At 44.8% G+C, this 23,368-nt stretch overlaps 1 protein-coding gene across 2 annotated transcripts in view; it reads right to left on the reverse strand.

The window, feature by feature from the left end:
• Positions 1-605: 605 nt before the first annotated feature.
• Positions 606-23,368, reverse strand: part of USP34 (ubiquitin specific peptidase 34) — a 110,689-nt gene continuing 87,926 nt past the window's right edge. For both annotated transcript variants that reach the window (XM_081188303.1, XM_081188302.1), the window contains 24 exons: positions 23,131-23,196; positions 21,660-21,740; positions 20,651-20,736; positions 19,989-20,157; positions 19,658-19,732; positions 18,545-18,696; positions 18,022-18,070; positions 17,823-17,927; positions 17,676-17,720; positions 15,809-15,913; positions 14,832-14,979; positions 13,943-14,577; positions 12,688-12,845; positions 11,869-11,947; positions 11,572-11,698; positions 11,332-11,439; positions 10,058-10,162; positions 8,264-8,388; positions 7,668-7,791; positions 6,605-6,684; positions 5,640-5,780; positions 3,854-4,000; positions 2,595-2,754; positions 606-1,871 (listed from right to left, as the gene is read on the reverse strand). In XM_081188303.1, the coding sequence (XP_081044429.1) occupies positions 1,264-1,871; positions 2,595-2,754; positions 3,854-4,000; positions 5,640-5,780; positions 6,605-6,684; positions 7,668-7,791; positions 8,264-8,388; positions 10,058-10,162; positions 11,332-11,439; positions 11,572-11,698; positions 11,869-11,947; positions 12,688-12,845; positions 13,943-14,577; positions 14,832-14,979; positions 15,809-15,913; positions 17,676-17,720; positions 17,823-17,927; positions 18,022-18,070; positions 18,545-18,696; positions 19,658-19,732; positions 19,989-20,157; positions 20,651-20,736; positions 21,660-21,740; positions 23,131-23,196 (3,678 nt within the window). In that variant the 3' untranslated portion in view covers positions 606-1,263. The remainder of the gene's footprint in view (positions 1,872-2,594; positions 2,755-3,853; positions 4,001-5,639; positions 5,781-6,604; positions 6,685-7,667; positions 7,792-8,263; positions 8,389-10,057; positions 10,163-11,331; positions 11,440-11,571; positions 11,699-11,868; positions 11,948-12,687; positions 12,846-13,942; positions 14,578-14,831; positions 14,980-15,808; positions 15,914-17,675; positions 17,721-17,822; positions 17,928-18,021; positions 18,071-18,544; positions 18,697-19,657; positions 19,733-19,988; positions 20,158-20,650; positions 20,737-21,659; positions 21,741-23,130; positions 23,197-23,368) is intronic.

Here is a 23,368-nt window from a genome sequence, read left to right on the forward strand (position 1 = left end):
AGGCTCTGAGCCCAGGGAATGGTGGTGGGAGGATGATGGGTGGTCAGATTGAAAAGACTCGGAAGAGGTGTTGGAAGCTGATGGGGCAACAGGGCTCAGTGAGCTGGGGGAGTCTGGCAGAGAGAGGTCAAGCAAAAGTAGAATCCAGTGAGTGGGAGAAGGGAGTTGGGAGAGTGAAGTCATGGGTGCCACCTCCCTCTTACTCCCAAAACCAGAAGTATTAAACAAGAAAAGCAAAAACAGGTTGCAAGCAGACACAGACTGCCTGCTTGCAAGAAACCCTGAGGAGGAGGCAACATAAAGTTGGGGAGCAGGGGCTTTTAGTCTCTGCAAATGGTTTCATGGAGTAGGACCTATGGGGCATAAGCGGCTGTGCTCATTAGGCCTGAAACCCAGTCTCTGAAGATAGGTGGGTCAGACAATCTGGAGGAGGGGGCACATGCAGAATATGAACTTATTCTCCCAGAGGGAGAACAATAAACAAGAACTGGGTCCAATTTATCATATCCCAGACTAGTTCCGAGTCATCCAGGTGAGGCTCTTAGCTTGCAGCTTTGGTAAAAAATAAAACTGGAGCACTGAGGCAACATATATAAAAACGAATGAAAAGTCGTCACAATCAGTTTAATGAAGTGCACAGAATAGCAATCGGTCATGTCAATAAAAATAAAACAATTAATTTTACATCAAGTGTGCTTTATTTCCTCCACAGGTATTCTGTTAAATAAAGCACCATATATATATATATTTATATATATACTGTCAGGCCACAGCTAGAGGATTCTTTACAGAATCAAATTTCTTGTGGTTGTTTAGTATACAAGTAAACTTAATTTTGATAATAAAAACCACAGCGATTGGAGGCAATTTGCCTCTATTGTAAGGTACAAAACTGGCACAGAGGACACCATATTATACACAGTAAAAATGCCATCAGTTTAAATTACATCATACAGGGCGAGGAGACCCTGTTCTCCCAGACAGCCATATTTTAAAAGAAAGCCACTACAGTGAACTTTGAATTACATAAAACATATTCATTATCTGATTGCCCTTTAAGAAAGTGTACGGTAGATGCTAATTTTTTTCCTTTTTAATCTGGAGTTCTGCCTGACCAAGAATTAAGCATATAAATTTAATCTTGCAATTCAAGCAGAAAGCACTGGACAAACTGAAGCACAAAACAGAAATAAGCAAAACTTATACAAACAGCATTTTTGAAGGGGGGAAAAAGACTTTAAAAGCAGACATGCTCCTCTATTGTCAAGAAGCAGCTTGGTTTCCTTTGCCAGATATCCTCGAAACCACATGAATCGTAGACTCAATGGTCCTGCAAAGGATGTCTAAAATGTCTTGCTGCTGCTGCATGTGACTCAAGAGTCCTCTGGAATGGCTGCAACTGAGCGACAAGCCAGACTCGGGGTCCTGCGAGGCTTGACCTTCACAATTCTTCAAATCTGTGAGGTCAGACAGAACAGCAGAAATGGATGTGGAGGGGAACTCTGCGTCATCCTCAACGACGTTGGAATCCTTCGAGCTCGGGGGCTCTTTCAGCTCTTTACATTCTTCAAACCTACTGCTGCCTGCCTGCTCCTCCCCATGCTGCGACCGGGCAGCTAGCATCATGTCTTCCGAGAACGAAGACGGAACTTCCATCCGGTACTCTTTGACGGAGCTGTTTTCCGGGGAGGGCAGGTCCTGCTCTGTGCCCGGGTCAATGATCGAGGAGTCTCTTGTCTCGTTATCTGAGGTGCTAGTTGGAGTCAAAGCCTCCCTGGGTTCAGTTTTCAGATCACTGATGCAACTGTCTACTGTGTGCTCCTCGTCGCTGCTAACCCGTCTTCTTTTTACTGGAGTAGCTCCTTCATCATCTATAAGGTCGAAATACAGCATGCTGTCATATACACATCTGATTTGCTCCACAGCAAACTTTTGACACTCGGGGCAAGGGCACTTTTTTCCTGAGCTATGGCTCGCTCTTAGACTCAACAAGAGTCAAAAATTGTCTTCACCAGCTACTAGAACAATGGGCAAATGCTTGCAACTAAAAGATAGCTCAGCTAGCCACCCACATTTGGCTCTGGAGCTGTCCAGCAATTGATATCCCTTGGCAAGGGGAAAAAAGCAGGCTGCCCTTGAGTTAGGAAATGGGACTGTGCTTTCTAAGGAATCCTCTGCCCTCCTGGGTATAGATGCTTATTGTGAAGGCATCTGTAACATCTTTACCCAAGAGGATGTCATTACTCATATCCTGGATGTGTTTATGGCCAATATATGGGTATCCAAGTCAGAGTGGGAGATGCCTCTAACATGACGCATGCTCCAAAACACAGGCTATGGCTTGATTTGGACACAGCTTCTGCTTACCTGTGTAGCAACATCAAAGTGCTCCAGTTTTACAACTGCTTAACCCAGTTAGGTGCTTAAAAAGGGGGGGGGGGTGCTTGGCATTTTAGGGATACCAGTAAGAACACTGGGCAAAGGGGCAGCAAGTAATCAATATAAAGAGAGTTAGTGAAATCTGAAAATGCAGTTAAGAGAAGCCAAATCAGCAACTAGAGGGGTGGGGAGTCAAGGACCACTCCAGAACAAACCTTTAGTTTTTCTTTCTTTGGCTTCTTGCTCCTGCAGCGAGTTCTTCTGTTGTTGGCAAGTCCTGCATTTGTTTAACAGTTCTTGCAGTGTTGGAATTAGGGCAGCGTTCAGCTGTTTGGGGGTGTGCACGGAAAGCAGCAAAGTGAGGGCTCGAAGGTCCTGGAAAAGAAAATCCAGAAAAATCCACTTACTTAATGAAGATTCAGTTCTTAACTCAGAAAGATCTGACGTGGGAACACTGAAATGCTGCTGGAAGGATTGTAAGATGTTTGCATCCCAGCAGAACAAACACCTGAATCATTTTACACTATGACAACTTTAAACAAGCAACTTATGTTCCGATGATGAACTTAATAGGATGCCATGGGAGAGGACTGGCCATACTGACCACACAGTTTTATTAGGGCTGCAATGTTCAATCAAATTAAAAACAAATGTTTAAGCAATTAATAAGGTGCCCTGGCTAAACAGGAACATTTCATCTTTTAAAAATTTGGAAGAGAAATATATAAAATACAGCTTCTTGAAAGAGGCACCCTCACCTTTAAGCATGGTGTGTGCTATCACATATGCATGATTTGAATGAACACCAAATATGCTCTCTGCTTCACTTTTTTTTTTTTTACCCATATGAAAATGTTTGCTAACTGAATCAATGGCTTAATCAATTAAAGCCTGCACGATTATCTTCACCCAGCCTCCTCAGAACAAGCTGAATGTCTACACAGGGCTCACTGAGGGGTACTTGCACACATTCATTACTTCTAGCTACATGCCCTGGCTTCCTTATCTAAATTTTGCCAAGTCATACCAGTGGAGTCACAGCTCTGGTTCAGAGGTAACAGTATTAGCCCAATAAACCATGGTTTCTCAAACTATCTTGTATACCTTCTTGTGTTCCCTTGTGTGCCTGATTTTGGCGCTTCCATTTCTGCTCGCTAAACCGCAATATCCCACTATGTCTGAACCGAGAAAGTGGTGATTTAATTGCTCGTTACAATTCAGGACATGAGACCAGCATCAATCCTGGTACAACTCCATGTGCCATTCTTTTTCCAACTTGTAATACTGAGAGCAATTTCCCCTGCCCATCTCAAAAAGAATATAGCAGACCAAGAAACTGTATAAAAGCATTTTTTAAAAACAACAACAACTCAGTTATGACTTTTGGATACATACACTGAAGGCACAGCAGAATGAAAATAAACCTCTGGTATTTATTTTAAGCCGAAAGGGAGGGGGAAGAGAGGTAACTTACCCCATTTAAAGTGGAGCTTGCTTTAAAAATTTCAACTCGCTGATTGGCGAAATCTGATTCTAAGCTCTGATACTGGTTGATCAGATTTGTAACCAAATTATTGATTACTCCAGCACAATTTGCTTCAGAAAAAACCTGCCCTTGCACCTGTAAAAAAATTAAATATGATTTTTAAACTTGGCTCATGAGACACAATTAATTCAAGTGATCACAGTGCTGCTGTCAACACAGCTATGGAAGTGGTATGTGTGCTTTGATATTCCTTCATTGCCAGGGGTTGGACTCGATAACCCCCAGGGTCCCTTTCCAACTCTACAATTCTATGATTCTGTGACTTATTTCAATTGGTCAGTGGACTGCAGAAGTAGCAGCCATGTGTGTATTCTGTCCTCACGTTTGCTAGGAAGTGTGTGGATTTTCTTTCTTAGATAAGACGGAAATACGAAACACCTTTCAGCTCACTCCCTACCAAACAAACTCAGCAGAAGCTCTATCCTTCGAGCAAGGTGATTTATAAAGTAAAAGTAGGCTCCACCTCAACAATTCTACCTACCGTCTAGGAGTCCACCCAGCAACTTACAACTGAGTGTTCCTTTTCTTCAATCACACCAAGCCTATGTGTAGTTATGATCTAATTCAGTGGTTTTCAACCAGCATGCTGTGGCACCCTGGGGTGCCTTGTATGATAGTCAGGGGTGCCACGGACAACACTGGCCTGTCCCTCTTTCCTTCTCTTCCTCCTCTGATGCCCTCTCATCTCAGCCTCCCAAAGACTTGCACGACTGTGACGTTAACATATGAGAGTGCTGGAGGTGAAATAGTTAAAACAGGTTACCCAATCAGGACCCGGGGGATGGAGTCAGAGGGGCTATAAAACTAGCTCTGGGAGGGGCAAAGGGGGAGTTCGTTGGGAGGTTGGCTGGAGTGGGAGTGAATTGGGATAGAGTCTGTGGGTAGGTTGAGTTAGTGTAGCGAAATAAGCTGAGGCAGGAACAGTTAGGGGCTAGGAAGACGAGTAAATATCGGAGAGGTGGTTTAGTGAGTGAGAGCAGGTAGCGGAAGTTATAGGTCTGGATAGGCACCCCATGATTGTAATTGACCGATACCGTTTATGAAACCACACGCTTGTTAAACTGCAATAAATAAACAAAAGTTTATGTTCCAATTTAATCCTGACTGGACTCAGTATTGTACCAGGTAGGGCCTGGTTGGTGGCAGCGAGAAATAAAGTAGTGGCACAGGGATCAATAGACGGTGAAACGTCCGGGGACCCTGTGTGATCGGGGACCCTTCCTCCTTTGATGCCCTCTCATCGCAGCCTCCCAAAGACTTGCACGACTGTTTGTTGCAGCAGCAGCAGCAGCAGCCCTGGCTACAACCCCCCCCCCCAGCGAATGGTGCCTCTAGGGCTGGCCAGAAGGTACTTCCCAGGCCCCTGTGGGGCAGTGTGATGAGGCACCTCTCTTTAGGGCAGGGGAAGGGGCAGCTCAGAGACCAGGAGAAGCGGGAGCGACTGCCCAGAGGACTCCCAAGGAGAGGGGAGAGGAGGCTGAGGGAACACTCCACAAGGCAGAGTGTTTGAAAAGGAGTGTGGGGCTGCCAGCTCTGCAGGCAAGGGGGGACATAACTGGGCTCCTGAGCCCCACAGAGGTGCCGCAAAAAGATTGTAGTTGGTCAAGGGAGCCGTGGACACAAAAGGGTTGAAAACCTCTGGTCTAATTAACCTGAGTCAAAGCTTTGTGAGGGTGCACTGAGCAACTCATGCACAGATGCCTGATGGACATACCTTGAGAAGAAAATGCGTTAAGAAAGTGTACACAACGTTGTTATTGAGAAAGGTCCTTTCGTCCATGAGTATGCATTTAATGTATTCTGCAAACACAGGATCCTCGCACAGGAGCTTGATACAGTTCTTTGACATGGCAGACTGAAGGGAGAAAGAAAAGGCTTCAGAACCGGTGCCAGTTTTGTGTTGCTGCTGGAGACAACGGCTGCAGTCTTTTGCACACATGCAACAGACAACACTTATTCACTCCAGCAGGGCTTGTGAAGGCAGCTTAGCAGAGAAGTGCTGCACAAAGTTGCCATGGTTCCTCAGCACTTGCAGGCCGCTGTACGAAGCACAAGGTGCTTACATAGGAAATAGCAGCACCTGCTGAATTCCTTATAGCTAGAGATACATTGGCTCACAGTGGGATGTGGGTGGCACTGTGGGTTAAACCACAGAGCCTAGGGCTTGCTGATCAGAAGGTTGGTGGTTCGAATCCCCACGAAGGGGTGAGCTCCCGTTGCTCAGTCCCAGCTCCTGCCAACCTAGCAGTTCGAAAACACGTCAAAGTGCAAGTAGATAAATAGGAACCACTCTGGCGGGAAGGTAAACGGCGTTTCCGTGCGCTGCTCTGGTTTGCCAGAAGCGGCTTAGTCATGCTGGCCACATGACCCGGAAGCTGTACGCCGGCTCCCTTGGCCAGTAAAGCGAGATGAGCGCTGCAACCCCAGAGTTGGCCACAACGGGACCTAATGGTCAGGGGTCCCTTTACCTTACATTGGTTCACATGTGGAAAACAGGAAGCTGGTCTTATGCAAAGTTAGACTCTCTAGCCACCTAGCCCAATGGTGTCCCTCCAACTGGCAGCAGCTCCCAAGGGTCTCAGGCAGGCGGAGGTCTTTCACAACACCTGCTACCGCAGATCATTTTAAGTGAAGATTGTCAAGGACTGAGAGCTGCTTGCGAAGCACACAACATTTTACCTGAGTTTGGCAAAGCTCAGTCCAAAGTTTGGGAAACAAAGCTAGATGAAGAGGCAGGCCTTCGTATGCGACGAGGACACCTACAATTTGGAAAGAGAAGCAGCAGCCATTTCAGCGGGTTGGAACATTCTCCGAAGGTTTGAAACATTTTAATTCAGATCATGATAAATGATCAGCAATATACAAAAAAGTTATATGGGCTCCCTTCTTTACTGTCCTTAAACTGGCAGGTGAACTGTTTTATTCTGACAGGATTGGGGGAACTGGCTGTTTTTAAGGAAAGAGCATTCATTCATTCATTCACTGAATTTATCTACCGCCCTTTACCCAGAAGTCTCAGGGCGGTTCACAGAATAAAATCAAAATATAAAACCACAAAATACATAATAAAAATAAAAACAACAACCCAATAACCCCCAAAAAACACATTTTAAAAGGGCTGTGCTGTTTTTACTATCTATGTTCATAGATTTGCTTTTACAGTATATAGCTTTAATTCTATAATACCTTAACTACTTAACTATCGTCATTTATATATTTTTAGCTTTTTTATTTTATCCATATTTGAATTTTTGTAAGCTGCATTGAGTCCCAGTTTGGGGAAAGGGTGGAATATAAATAAAATTAATTAAATAACAAACAGACAGACAGACAGACAGACAGAGATTGTTGCTTCCTAGCCTGAACTTCAGGAAGGAAAAATCTCTCCTTTTGTTTGTTATTTAATTAATTTTCTGCACTGCTTTCACTGCTATTTAAGGCTAGGTCTTAATGGGTTGGCAGCATAACAGGGTATCTCTCTACCGTGAGCCTGGCCAGCATTTCCAATGGTCAGGCACAATGAGACTTGAAGCCCTGCAACTCCTGGAAGGCTATGGACTCACAATCCCCCACCCAGAGCCTTACAATGAAAGATTTGCTCAATGAAATGCTCAGGTACACTTGAAAAGGAAATGCTGTAAATACACTGTTGCATTTAGTCTCTTGTTTAAGCAGCAGCTGCCACCGAAGGCCCCCTCGGGTGCTGAGATTCTTTAGGGAGAAGCGTCACTTCTGTACTTACTCATCTTTACTAAGGTCTCTGTGAACTTCTCACAATTGATGGCAACTCGGCACAGCAGATGGATGAACTGATGATACGAGAAAAAGTAATCTAGCAGCATGCGGTCATAAACTTCATCTTTGCCCTGAAGATGTAAGGGAAACGGGTTTATTGCCGTGTGGTTTCAAAAGAGGCCCTGACGCGGAGTGGAAGTGGAAAAGCAACTAACTGGTGAATGTCTCTGCGCACGTATCTGCACTTAACCCTTCCCCTGCCCACGACTTCCCCACTCCTCCTGAGCCACCCTCAACTATTGCACCAAGTTTAAACGTATTTGGAACCCTGTGTGTGTATGTGAAATAAAGATCTGGAGAACGGAAGTGATGGGTGAGGAAAGATGAAGTATTCTCCATCCTGCTTCCAAAAGCAGTTTCCTTCTTATTAACACACCGCCACAGCAAACTAGTTGCCAGCATTTTGTAACATGCACAGCATTTAACAGCAGTCTTCAGCACCAGCGGTGAGCGAAGTCCACAACTTCCAAGGCACAGCAGTCTTGGAGCCTCGCTCAACCCCACCAGGAATCCCAACAAGAAGCCCCTCCCCAACAGATGTACCTTGCTGGCTTCAACCATAGTAGGCAAGAGGCACATATTAAGCTCAGGGCGAGGTGGGCGGATGTTACTTTTGCCTCCTATCAATTTCAAATTTTCACGGCATGGGAAGTAAGGACCAAGAGACACTGAAACAGAAATCAGAGAACAAAAAACAGGCATTTAATCTATGCAGCTTGACACTTACAAGTAACCAGTAATATTCTTAAAAACAATAAAAACAAAAATGTGTGTGTGTGTGTGTGTGTGTGTGTGTGTGTACACACAAGATCCAGACTCAGTATTTAGTTCCATTCAAATTTTTAGCACTTTGCTTGTTATAGCATCCCAACCTGAGGCTGGAGCCAGAAGGTCAGAGGCAAACAGGAAGCTTCCAAGTCTTAGACTGATGGGAAAGGTGCTGGCTGCGGAAGTTTGTCACTTTGGTTGCTTTTCATTCGCAATCCCTCCCCACCAGCTGCTTTGCAACCACTTGACTGGGAAACCTGCTCTTGAAGGCAGGCTGGGAGAAAGCGACAGGATTAAGCACCTCCCTCGCGTGTTCTTTCCCATCTAGGCAAATGCAACGTGAGAGGCAAGCACAGAACATAGGATCCCTTGCTTGCTTCCAAACAACTTAGTGCCCCCCGCCTTGAGATCTTTGCACCATCTGCCCCAGTACCGGCTATTTCCAAAGCCCATCTCACCTGCTTGCTAGAACAGCCAGCCACCCTGCCTGCCCATCCAATCCTTGCTTGCAGAAACTTTCCTTAAAACTTCCCATCACCACCTCCTCAAGTGCAACCCAACTGCAATGATTCCCATCAACATGTAGTCATGTTACCAATATCATTTATTGGCAGGTTTATAATTTACCCAATTGTTATCCAAGCTCCTTGGAACGGGAGCCTGCTTGATGACAAGTGGCAGTCATGGGCAAGCACCTGGGCTGAGATATCGACCCACCATCTCACCCTCATTTGTTCCCAGGTGATTCCTGCTCTTTATTACTACCCCTCCTTTATGTTCTGATGCTGTGATGAACATTTACAGTGGTACCTCGGGTTAAGAACTTAATTCATTCCAGAGGTCCGTTCTTAACCTGAAGCACCACTTTAGCTAATGGGGCCTCCCGCTGCTGCCACTGCACGATTTCTGTTCTCATCCTTCAGCAAAGTTCTTAACCCGAGGTAATTTTTCTGGGTTAGTGGAGTCTGTAACCTGAAGCGTATGTACCACTGTATTTTCATTCACAAGGTTTTAACCTGCCTTTTCAGGGCAAATTGCCCTCAAAAGGTTGCTTTCGAGACTCTAAGACACAATCCAATTACAAAACAGACATACACCCCAATCACCAGCTTAAAGCGTTGTTTTTAACTACAGTACAGTTCAGCCAAACACAGATATTAATAAAGGTGTCTTCAGAGGTGTTTTTTTAAAGACCTGCAATGATGAGGCTGTACATATCTCCACAGGAATGGAGTTCCAAAGGCATGGGGCTACCACTGAGAAAGCCTTGGCCTAGTACCTGCCCATCTAATAGGTATTATGTACAAAGCTGCTCTGCTTTCTTTTTTTAATCAGACTATTCCTTATGTCTTCTCCCCCTGTTGATAAAGTCAGCCCAGTAAAAGTATGCCTGAAATTACTTAAATAAGCCATATCCCTTGAGGTCAAAAGGGAGAACCCCTCACCTTCCTGGGCTGCCTTTTGTCTTGGGGGAAATGTGAAATCTCAGAACAATTGAATCCTGCAACAAAATCCTGGGCTAGACACACAAACAGTTAACAACAGGCCTTTTCAACCAGAAACACGTACTTGGGATGTTGCTGTGGTGGTATGTGCAATGGTTGTGCTGCAGAAATGGAACCAGAGTGTGCAGGAAATCGTGAGGGCTTAAGAGCACCAGCTCCTTCAGGACATCTGCAAAGCAAACATTGGTTTTGCATTTTTCTCAAAATATAGGTCTGGGGTCAACGGCTCACTTGACAAAAGTGAAATACCCGATATAAATCTTCTATTTTATCAAAAGGTTCAAAGAGGGTTTAAGATTACAGTTGGGACACCAAGCAGGATTGGATGCCTTCACTTACAAGTTGGTAAGCTGAAGGATCCAACCCTGTGCTGCTTCGCAAGCAGCTTTCCTGAAAGAAAGCAGCTTGTGAAGTGGCAGCCGTAATTCACAGGATCAGTGGCTCTGCTCAACAGCTGTTGAGAGAAGGCACTGCTCCTGTAGGGCTGAAAGGAGAACCACTGTGTTGGGCCTAACTCCTCCTGACAAGATGCAGCTGCCAGTCAGGTAGAGCTTGTCCTATTCACTTGGTTTTCCTGCCCAATGCCCCTGCCTCCTGACAGAAGAAGAAGAAGAAGAAGAAGAAGAAGAAGAAGAAGAAGAAGAAGAAGAAGAAGGAGGAGGAGGAGGAGGAGGAGGAGTTTGGATTTGATATCCCACCTTTCGCTCCCTTTAAGGAGTCTCAAAGTGGCTAACATTCTCCTTTCCCTTCCTCCCCCCACAACAAACACTCTGTGAGGTGAGTGGAGCTGAGAGACTTCAAAGAAGTGTGACTAGCCCAAGGCCACCCAGCAGCTGCATGTGGAGGAGCGGAGACGCGAACCCGGTTCCCCAGATTACGAGACTACCGCTCTTAACCACTACACCACACTGACAGCCACAGATTGCTCCAGCCTTCCAACCCAACTTGCAGCGATCCATGGTTGTCTGTACCCAACTCACCCAATGCCCACGTCCCTCTCCAGATATGCCTGGTTTGGCCGAATCTGATGCACGGTTCCAGTAGCTACCACAGCTAATCTGTGCGATGCTCTTCGGATGGTAGAAATTACAGGCATAGGTGTTTGGAAAAACCTGGGTGCTTTATCTGAGCCAGATCCCTCTCCTCCCCACACCCACCAATCACTGAAGGGTCTCAACCATCAAGCCCCCTCTACTCTGAAATGACCCCCTTCCATTTTTGTATGTTCTATGCCTGCATGTGAGCACCCAGCTTTAGAAAAAAAGAGAAATAGAAAGCTTTCTTAAATGTTAACTGTTCATCAAGCCTTTGGGCGGCGCTAACCCAAATATACCTTACCTATACAAGTGTTTCTAAGTTCCGGGGGGCTGTATGAATTTAGCAACGTTAAAAGTTTGTGGGCAAATTCTATTCGCTCCTGCCACTGGATCAGTGCTTGTTTCACATCTGCAAATACAAGAACACGGTTTGGTCATTCAACCGCTATAGTTGAATTATACTGGCAATTATACGTTGGCTTTCCCCCCCTTTCATTTTTAAAAGAGAAATGTAAATACAAGTAATAAATAACGCCCAAACCTTTTCTTTGCAGATATGGCCGGGTGGACTTGAGAACAGAAAGGAATATGGACAGAAGCTCAACCAGGTCTCCAGTTACGTGGCAAGCTGTGGCTTCGTGGTACATCATGTGCAATGTGTTGAAGGACTGCAAATAGATATATAAATTAAAAAGTAGTGTTAGCATGTTACTAGCATTTCAAAAAGCATTTATATGAATACAGTGTCCTCATATAATTTACTCTGTTATGTTTCCTCAGCACAAGTTTTTTTTTAAAAAAAAAACACCCCCACAAACAATAGGAATGATAATCTTACCTCCGTCATCAGGATTAAGCCTCTGTTGAACACAACAAGAAGCCGGTCCTCATCTGTTTCTAGTAATATTCGGAAGGCACTAGGGGGAGAAAACAGTAAGGGAGAAACATGAGCTCAAGCATGCTACCATATTGTTTGTTTTAAATTACTTTTTTATTAGCGATTGTGACGTTTTGAAAATAGGTGCAAGGGAGGAGCAGGCATACTGGGAGGGCAAAATGTGGCACTGTGTCCTGAACATAAGAAGATCCTGCTGGATCAGGCCAATGGATCACCTAGTCCAGCAGCCTGCTCTTGCAGTGGCCAAGTGGATTCTTATGGGCAGCCCAAGAGCAAGACCTGGGAACAACCGCACCCTCCCACTGAACATGCTGTATCAAATATAATTATTCACTCTTGATCCTGGTGACAGGCCTTGCATTAAAAATGATGATGTATCTTTCCTTCACCCCTGGAAAATGTGCTCTGTGGGGGAGAATGAGTGCCAAACAGAAAACTACGCAACACAAAGGTACATAAGCAAATTTCAGCGTGATCTCTCCAGTTTTCAATGGGAGTGCAGGAGAGAAAAGGGGAAATACCCACATTTGTTTGGTGCCTAGAAAAACAAAAATAAAGGGGGATGCGCACATCAGCAGGGAGGATCCAAGCTCTGAAGGCACTAAACGAAATTAATATTCACAAAATAGCGGAAAGCACAATGATGACTGCTTGGCTCCTTTGTACATTCTCTCCCTCTGTGTGCGTGCAGTTACCAGATTTCAACTTTTTATATGGTCCATGAATTTCTTTTATACCAATATTCCAAGAGTGAGATACCTTATTAAAGTAGTCCAGCATGACCGTCCATCTAAGCAGCGAAGGTAACAGCTTATGGTAGTTTTCTTAAACTGCTTAATGTCTTCCAGCTCTTCCTCTCTCATATCTGGCCTCTGAGCTACAAACAGTTGCATGAGGTTAAACAGCTCCTCCACAGCCTAAAGAAACCAGAACAAGCATCAGGCTAAAACAGTCACCTTAACGAACAATTTTCAAGTCCTGATCATTAATTCACTGGGGGGCAGGGATGCTCCTAGAATAAAGCAAATTCCAAGAATCAGGAAATTTGCACACCCAAGCATCTGCTTTCTAATGCCACATTTAAAATAAAAAGCACTCTTGGGTTCATGTGGTTCTAATTTTTGCCCCCTGCCAATCCTATTAAATTGCCGCCCTTCATATTTATGGAATAAAAGGTAAAGGTAAAGGGACCCCTGACCATTAGGTCCAGTCGTGGCCAAGCTCTGGGGTTGCGGCGCTCATCTCGCTTTATTGGCCAAGGGAGCCGGCGTACAGCTTCCGGGTCATGTGGCCAGCATGACTAAGCCGCTTCTGCTGAACCAGAGCAGCGCACAGAAACGCCGTTTACCTTCCTGCTGGAGCGGTACCTATTTATCTACTAGCACTTTGACATGCTTTCGAACTGCTCGGTTGGCAGGAGCAGGGACTGAGCAACGGAAGCTCACCCCGTGGCGGGGATTTGAACCGCTGACCTTCTGATCAGCAAGTCCTAGGCGCTGTAGTTTAACCCACAGCGCCACCCACGTCCCTATTTATGGAATAATCCCCCCCAAATACAAAATCAAGTAAATGTATGGTAAAATTAAAAGATAAAAGCACCCTAAAACTGGAAGGGGTGGGACATATTACAGGTGCCTGGGCTCTTGTTTTCTTCACCATCTCTAAATTAGGTATCAACAACTGGAGAACCTAGCCGCAAATTGAGCCCTCTCAATGCCACCAGTTGGCCTTGTAGAGGCAGGAAAAGCAAGGAGGGATTGTTCCATTTGAAGCAAGAGAGTTTGAAGCCTTCGAGCAACAAAAGGAGCCAAGGCCACTCAGAGACATCCAACACAGAAGGGAGAAGCAACTGCATTCACTGGATGGGCTCTGGGCCCCGATACCTTCTGTAGTTTCCTCAAAATGCCACTCCCGTAAAAAGCTGCTGGCCAATCAGAATCCTGGCTCTTGTGTTATGGAAAATCCCAGCACAACACCAATTTCCCCATCCTGTCTGTTGGGCGAAGGGACTTACCCCAGGGTACTGGCTAGCGTGTGGGGTGAGATTCTTAAAGGCCCACTGAATATTCTGATGAGAAGCCAGCTGCCTGGTGAATGCAGGGGACTGCTCACAGCACAGCCGCAGAATGCCATAGTAGGCAGGCAGCATCCCGCGGTTAAAGAGCACCACATCCTGGTCGTCGTGGTCCGCTAGGATGTAATTGAAGGCAATGTTCTTGGTTACTACGGGGTTCTGTACAATAAGGCGCACATTCTCGGGGCAGTCGACACAGACGTTGTACCAGAAAGAGAGCAAGGCCTGCTTGTTGTGGTTGGTGGCGATGGCGGGCTCAGAGAGCTTCGGCTGGAAAAGGTTCCACAAGTCCATGAAGTAGGTAGAAAACATCAGTTTTTCTGTTTTGGAAATCAAGCAGTAGGTCATGAAGCTGAAGTAGGGCACCAGTTTCGTAGTCCCGTGAACAGCAGCGTCTACGTAGAGCTTAGCTCGCGAGAGCAGCCCAAGGAGCACGTTATAGACCTGGTGAAGGACGACCGTGGTGTCTGGGCTAAGGGGAAGGTCCCGAGTGGGGATGTGGAGTGAGCGAGTGGATCGGAACATCTGTCGGAATGAATTGCTTGGAATGAGAGAGACCAGAAGGTAGGCAGCAGCTGCAAAGGGGGGAAAACCACAGGTGAACAGACAGACCAAACCTCACCAGGTAGAGCTTGAGTTTCATAAAACCACACATAATACAGATAGGAGAAAGGGAAACACAGGTAGACCTTCCAAATATTCAAATACTGTTAAGTGAAATAAACAAAACAGCAGAGCCCACATTCTCCTTTACAATTAAACGACGATGAAACAATTGTGCAAAAGTTAAAACCAGAAAAGGGTAATTTCCTCCCACGTAACAACTTACAGGTTCTCACTCTAGGGTAGTTGTGAGCCAAAAGAAAGCGTTCTACCCAGTTCTCCATATTCTGCAACACCCAACTGTGGGCAAGCTTATTTCGGGGCGTCTGCACCGCTAGCCAATCCAGGCACTGAGAAGGGTTGTACTCAATCACCTAGGCAGGAAAAAGGGGAAAATGGAAGAGTCAGACAAACCCACAAATGCCAGATTCCTGACTGGCATTCAACATATTGTGAACATGGCCAAGACTGCAGGTATTGAACAAGGCTGCATGTGTGCTTTTCTGCAAGAGGGGTGCAGTGTCTTGTACGTTTTGCCTCAGATGCAGGTATCTGATGTGATACCTGTTCATGAAACAGAGTCAGAAGGCAAGGTAGTCCTGACAGTAGTTAGCTACTTTAAGTATTCCCCCATGCTCCGAAATCTAACTTGGGGAGAGATACCCCTAACCCTGCGTCTCTAATCGGCTACTCCCTTAACACATGGAAGGGAGGCTTCCTGTACAAGACAGTAGGCATAATTCAAACTGTTCACTGGTTCAGGCGGTGGAGTCCTCCCATGGGGATTTTCTGCATGGGGAGCAATTACTCGAAAATCATGCACCATGTCAAAACTTATGGACTCTGAGAGAAGACATTCAGGAACTCCAAATGTGAAGACTAAAGTGTACAGTCCTACTAGAGATCTGCACCATCTGAGTTTCATGCCAGCTGCACATAGTTCGGTGCCACAATGAAAAATATAAAAGAGAATTGGCTGTTTTCTTAACACCATCTAATATCTGATGGAGGAATATGCACCCAGATCTACTGCACTGCTTGCCAAAGGCAAGAGCTACTATTTCCAGAGTTCCCAGTCAGGTGGGGAAAGGCTTAAGAGCAGTTCTTCTTGAAGGTTATTCCATCTCGACACCTTGGTGGGAAATAGATGAACAAGGGCTGGGAGTCTCTAAATCTCTGCTTGATAAGCTCTGAATACTTTACCTCCCATATCCTCTGGAGGATGTAAGAAGCGAACGGAGGCATTCCAGGAGGGCCACCGGCAAATTCCATAAGCATGGTCAGCAACTTGAAAAACGGATTGGCTGCCTGCAGAGTTGAAAATAAACAAAGGGCATGTTGAAATACTGCCTATGAATCACATCAGGAAATCTCAGCCATGCCTTGAAAACCAACTTTTAATCCACGGTTTATTTCATCCCGTGAGCAGTTTATGTGCGTTTATGCAGCTGAAAGATTTACGGCCACGACATTCCAAAGCTACTGCAAAGCACCCTGAAAATTGCTTATGGATGTACTGCAGAGGTCCTTAGCCAAGCCCTGGTGTCATGCATCTATTCAACTTGCCTTCCTTTGGTGGAAAGAAGAATTATATCTGCCACACTGTGCAGAGTCCATCAAATTCAGTTCATTATTTATAACTAACGTGATGTTGATGATGACGGTGTATCTGTTCACAGAGGATAAGGCTATCAATGGCTACTAGCCATGGTGGCTGTGTTCTACACTGACTGTCGAAGGCAGTTGTTGGCATCCGCCTGTCTCAAGAGACAATGGAGTGTGCCTCCAGCAGTGAAGTTAAACCACACTGTTAGCGGCACTGAAGTGACCTCCCCGGGGTGCAAGCCTGGGCAGTGTGTATGGAGGTCCTGGGCTGCCCAGACCCCCCCGCACCCCCTCCCAACCTCGCTGATATGGTTCAAAGGAAAGCAGAGCAATATGTCTGGTACCAGCTTGGCTGCAGGATGGTACAAGGCACCATCTAACCATCTTAGGGACTGCACTCTGGATGTTTGTAGGGTTCACTCCTGAGCCTTTGCCCCACAAGACAGCAGAGGTTTAGCACCAGAATTCTCCTATGAATACCAGTTATTGGGAATCTCAATAGGGAGAGTGCTGTTGTACTCAACTCCTGCTTGTAGGCATACTTATGCGCATGTGTGCGCGCAGAGGATTTGTGTACTGCAGAAACAAGGGGAGAAGGAAAGATGAGGGCAGGAAGGGAAGATGCATGTTTTTTCTGTGCACTGTGAACAGAACGGCATTATCCTCCATATAGGGTCCATTTCAATGGAAGCTACCCACTGTCAGGGCAGACCAAGTATACTTTGTTCTCAGATTCAGCACTTTTCCCCACAAGAATGAACAGCAGCTATTCATTACATAGTAGTAAGGGACAGGGCATAATCAGAGACACCAGCCTCTAAGCCATGCAATTCCACCCCAGAGTCTATTCTTTTTGCATGGAAAATCTTGGCCTTAAGAATGTATTAGCCCAGTTTCATCTGACTGGCACCTGAGTTAGGCAGTGGTGTTTCCCATCAACCCTTTTAACTTGAGAATGCCAGGTCTTTTAGGAGGGCACAAATGGAGAAAATGAGAGGAACTGGCTGCTAAAGATTTATATAGGCTCATACTAATCTGTAGAGGTATAGACGCAAATGTCAGGCCAGTAAATTGGTAAAGGTACCCCTGACTATTAGGTCCAGTCGTGGACGACTCTAGGGTTGTGGCGCTCACCTCGCTCTATAGGCCAAGGGAGCTGGCGTTTCTCCACAGACAGCTTCCAGGTCATGTGGCCAACATGACTCAGCCGCTTCTGGCGAACCAGAGCAGCACACGGAAATGCCGTTTACCTTCCCATTGGAGCAGTACCTATTTATCTACTTGCACTTGACGTGCTTTTGAACTGCTAGGTAGGCAGGAGCTGGGACCGAACAACGGGAGCTCACCCCGTCATGGGGATTCGAACTGCCGACCTTCTGATCGGCAAGTCCTAGGCTCTGTGGTTTAGACCACAGCGCCACCTGCGTCCCCAGTAAATTGGTAGCAATACCATAACCGTACGCACCTCAGGAGTCAACTTGGCTATAGATGTGAAAAGCATGGAAACAATCTGTAAGAGAGAAAGGAAAACTTCGATTATATATGCAACTCCAGTGCAACTTTCCCAGTAAAGCTCCTGGAACAAACAGAGTCGACAGCAGCTGATACTTACATGTTCTGCAAGTCTGTTATTGTACCGGCAAAGGCTGAATATAAGATTGCAGGTCTGCCTGATGTTTATCCCATCGCGGATATGTTGAAACAAGAAAGGAAAACCCTGAAACAAATCCGAAGGTGTCAGTACAGCAGACATTTTTTAATAAGGCACATTTGAAAACAGTAGTACTTTTCCAGCATCCAAATATATTTACCTTGCCTCCTGTTAAAGCTGCCATGTCATTCTGGGATAAAGTCAAGTGCCTAAAAACACAATTTAAAAAACCAAACTGATTCATTTCATCCATCTACCGGGCTTGAAAAAGTAAGAGTTGCTTTCCTGTAATGTTCATTCTCTCAGAGTGATCCATGCAAGGTTGCACATACAGAAAGTCTCCTCTGGGTGAGCCAGAACAGATTGTAGAGAGGTAGGACCTCACTTTGCCTGCTTCATGCTGCTGATAAGTACAATCTCTCCACTACTCTCGCTATGGATTTTAGGAGCCCCACCACCAGCCACCTCCAGTGGTCAGCCCAGCTCATTGTACAAGAGGCACCACTCAAAAAATATGTGAGGTGAGTGCACCCAGAGTTTTGCATCTAACTGCACTTAAACAAGAGTCTAAACCAGGGCAGCCCACTAAACTGAAGGCTGCCACAAAGGCCTTGAGGGCCACGGGTTGAACCACCCTTGTAAACCCAAGGGAGAAGCTGTGCCTGCGTGTGGCTGCTCCTTACCTCTCTGAGCGGGATTGCTCAACCAGAAGAGCTATCAGAGCTATCATCTTTTCAAGGGCAGCAGGCCTGTATTTTTCTTCTGCTAAAGAAAGAATATCTTCCTCCTCTTCTTCCTCTTCTCCTTCTTCTTCTGATAATACTTCAACTTGTGGCTAAAGGACAGGCGGGGGGACGGGGGGATGGGACGGACAACAACAACATACATGTAATTCTCATGGCAAGCTGAAAGAAATCACCTTGCAGGTCTGAGTGAGAGATTAACCTTTTCACTTTATCACTCCCTGAGATTCTCTTGGTCCAGACCTCTTCTGTAATATGGGGTAGTAATATAAGCCCACTGGGATAATGTCTCTAAGGCAGTGATGGCCAAACCTGGCCCTCCAGATGTTTTGGAACTACAGTTCCCATCATCCCTGACCACTGGTCCTGTTAGCTAGGTGTGATGGGAGTTGTAGTCCCAAAACAGCTGGAGGGCCAAGTTTGGCCATCACTGCTCTAAGGTAATCTATGTGAAAGCCTTGGAATGTTAAGAAAGCACTAACTATAAAGGCCATTTATTATAATAATCAACCAAGTTACTCTGTATCAGGACTTAACCACAAGGGTAGCTTAATGAGAGGGCTTCCGACAGATACAAGCTTATCAGGGGATCCATCCCATACAATGTAGGAATAGGGCCTTTGGAACGCCCTCCCATTATGCATCAGACAGGTGTTGCCTTTATTGTCCTTTCACGTTATTTTTCCAACAAGCCTTTTAAGTGAAGCGCATTGACAAGAATTCAACTCCAAGCCCACATGGGGTTTGGGCCAGACCTCCTGGGCTTTAACCATCTTCCCACATTATGGAGCACCATATACACCTATAGGGACCCCTGCACTGAAAGGGGAAAGGAGCCAAAGTTCGTCCTCGTCAGTGACCTTCTTGTGTAAGAACTTTCAAGGCACTCCCAGGTACCACAAAACAGAGTTTACAAAAACGACTCTTAAAAAAGGGCTCACATTAATAAAGCTACTTCCATCATTTCAGTGTTCACTTAATAAGTGGTCAGCATGAGGTGTGTGGAAACAAACATTATCACTTGGTCAGAAAGGTGAAAATCTTAAGACTTACATTTTCAGGTCCTTTGGTTCCCATGTAGAAATGGACCATTGTTGATATGGCTTGCAGTGAAAGCAAGAACTGGCTCTGGAAACAGTTGAAAATTATTGGAATGTGTAAGCAATACAGTATATTTACTGATTCTAGTTATTTATGGCCCACCTCCCATCCCAAGGTTGGCTTTTCTCCCTCTCTGACTATATATAATGAAGGCACAAACATTTTAAAAATGTGTACAGTAACAAAAATCTGAGACAGCAGATGGCACAGCAGCATGGTCACACACACCCAAATAGAAACTGCAGAGTCCACAGAGAATCAGACCAACCAAAGCTGCACTCACCTCCTCTTCTCCCATTTTGGCAAATTCATAAAGAAAGGCGAAGTACTCTGTGAGATGTTTACTGTGAGGTTTCACACCATGCTCCATAATTGACAACAGAGTCTTCACAAAGCGGGTTACGCACGAGCGACTACCAATATCTTCCACAGGGCCATCCATGTCATCCGAACTGAAAATACATTTCAATTTGAATCATTCAGTGTATTGTTAAGGACTCTGCAGGCAAAAGCGACCTCAGGCCAATCTAAAGGGATGTTCAAAGATTCCATGTTTATGTGCATACTGCATTATCCTCAGGCATTCTATGTACTACAGCTAAGACTGAAATCCTATGCATGGTTATATGGTTAAAAAAAGTCCTACAGAACTGAGTAGGACGTACTTCAGAATACAAACATGCATAGGATAAGGCAAAAAACAGTCTACACTGAAGAAGATGACAAAAAACAGTCTACAGAGGGAAGCTGTTTAGAACTTGTTCCATTTTACTCAGTCTTGTGACCACGCAGCAGTATAAAAACAAAGGAAGCAGCCTGAAACAGAAAGGTCTGATTATGTATTTCTTAATGCTTTCTAATGATTGCTTTTAATAATAAAACAAGCGTTTTGAATAGCTGAAATAACTTTTAAGAAGAAAACATTATCAGGTACAAATGTTTTACCAGTCTTCTATTCCTGGCTGCAAGTAAAGATGAGCATGGACAGGCCTCAGCCGCTGAATCACATGAATACACAAGCGCTGGAACATCTGCAAAATAATGAGTTGGAGGGTGACTTTGTTTGGGACTTTACCAATAATTTTAATAGGACTTCAAAAAACAGAATTCTAGGACTGCATTGTTCAAAGAATCAGCCATGACTAAACTGATCTTGTGTTTCATGTACCTAAATACCACTTCACCCATGACATTATAGAGCTGGGACAGGGAACTGATTTCAGCCAGGAGGCCAGATTCTGGATCCCCCAACCTTGAAGGTCTACTTTGACAACCTTCAATTCCCACCAGTTAAAAGAGGGATACAACTGGCTGAGATGTTTTAAGTGTAAATGTACATGTTTGCAAACACACGTAAAGTTGCTGGCAGCAGCATTGATGTGTTAAGAAAAAGCCACAAACCACAGTAGGAAACTATATGCAGCACAAATTGGAAGTGTCATAAAATACTGAGCAAGCTTTCGAGTTTCAGAGTGGATGTCCAGCCAACCAAAAGGAAAAAATGTTTTGAATGGGTTGTATACAATGCTGTCTGTGTGAGCAGGCTTCCACCTGTTGCAAAATGGCACATCTAAAAGTAACTCTTCTGCAATCCATTTTGTACATGGGCTTCAATTCTCAGGTGAACATGTGCACCCAGTTCTTCCTCGGTATTAAAGCAGGCCCAAAGCTGCCAAACTGCTTCAGAGCTAATGTCTTGGAAAACTATGAAGAACACTTCAACTGTATAGAAGGATTAACTGTGCAGGCAGATTGAAGGCATTAAACATTTTGAGTGCTTAAATGGCTAAAATTAATTATAGCTTACTAGTGGACAGAGAACACAGCAGCCCAGGATTTTCTGGGCGTAACAAGGAAAGGGAAAAGAACAAAAATGGCTACACACAAGAGACAGCTTAATCTCAAACAGCAAAAATTATTTTACATGGCAGATTGCATGATCCATATTGCTCACCTGTCTCACAATCTGATTGGGACATTTTATTAGAATCTGCATGGGCCACCAGTCATCATCAGCCATACGATCCAGAAACCACTGGGAAGAAAAACACACATTGTTCACAATTCAGTTCACACTCTATTTTTAAGTGAAACAGTCTTTTCTAATGTGTTATACCTTAATAAAGCTGTACGGTATATTATTATTATTATTATTATTATTATTATTATTATTATTATTATTATTATTACAGTGGTACCTCGGGTTACATACGCTTCAGGTTACAGATGCTTCAGGTTACAGACTCCACTAACCCAGAAATAGTACCTCAGGTTAAGAACTTTGCTTCAGGATGAGAACAGAAATCGTGCTCCGGCAGCGCGGTGGCAGCAGGAGGCCTCATTAGCTAAAGTGGTGCTTCAGGTTAAGAACAGTTTCAGGTTAAGAACGGACCTCCGGAACGAATTAAGTACTTAACCCAAGGTACCACTGTATTATTATTTCTACCCCGCCCATCTGGCTGGGTTTCCCTAGCCACTCTGGGCAGCTTCCAACTGAAGGTTAAAAATACATTAAAATATCAGACATTAAAAACTTCCCTGAACAGGGCTGCCTTCAGATGTCTTCTAAATGTCATATAGTTGTTTATTTCCTTGACATCTGATGGGAGGACGTTCCACAGGGTGGGCGTCACTACAGAGAAGGCCCTCTGCCTGGTTCCCTGTAACCTCACTTCTTGCAGGGAGGGAACCGCCAGAAGGCCCTTGGTGCTGGACCTCAGTGTCTGGGCTGAATGATGGGGGTGGAGACGCTCCTTCAGGTATACAGAACCGAGGCCATTTAGGGCTTTAAAGGTCAGAGTTTTATTGGGGGGCAGGGGGGTATCACCCCTTGGCCAGAACTTACAGGTTCCTTTTTAATTTGAACGGATTAAGTTAGAGTTTTCTTTACATAAAGAACTTAGCCTTCCCTGCCTTCTAGCAGAATGTGATCTACAGTGATGAGCTAGATCCAAAGTCTGAACCCTGGAGAGGTTCTGCAAGCGTTACTATGCGACAAGCTCTATCTCTTGTTGCTCCCTGCTTATGAGGCACTCTGGTTTGTGATATGCAGACCAGACTGAGAAGCCTGGATATAATGTAGATACTTTGGACCACAATCTCCATCAGCACCACTCAAAGGCTGCGTTGAACCACACCAACATATCTGCAACTTTTTATGGCCTTCTCATACATTGGTGTCTCACCAAACGCTGTTCAGAATATCAACATTCCCTTCTTACAATGTTTTGCCTGATCCAAAATGTTTACCCTTCCTTTTAGCCTACATGATAAAATGAAAAAGAAAAAAAAATCATTCAAGAAATGCTAGTAAATGCCTAATTATTGTCTTAGGTCTCCTCTAAATAAATATATTTGGGGATAATCTATCATATTCATCTCTTACGGCACAAACTACAATTTAAAAATGTTCATTTCAATCTTACCTCACAAGCAGCTTGGCTGTTGTTAAATTGTTTGGTTAACAGTTCGATCCACTGAAGCATTGTAGGCTAAAGAGAGAAGAACAGTAAATGAAACCTAAAAGTGGTATTGCGTGGCTACATAAAAATAAATGTAGCCTCTAAGTTAAAAGAAACAGGTATCTCACAAGGAATGGTTGGTACCCTTCCACATCTTCCTTACTGAAAGTGTTTCCATTTAATAAAATTGTGTCACATGCTA

The sequence above is a fragment of the Podarcis bocagei genome (genome assembly GCF_964188305.1).
Source record: "Podarcis bocagei genome assembly, chromosome: 3".
In the NCBI taxonomy this organism is placed as follows: domain Eukaryota; kingdom Metazoa; phylum Chordata; class Lepidosauria; order Squamata; family Lacertidae; genus Podarcis; species Podarcis bocagei.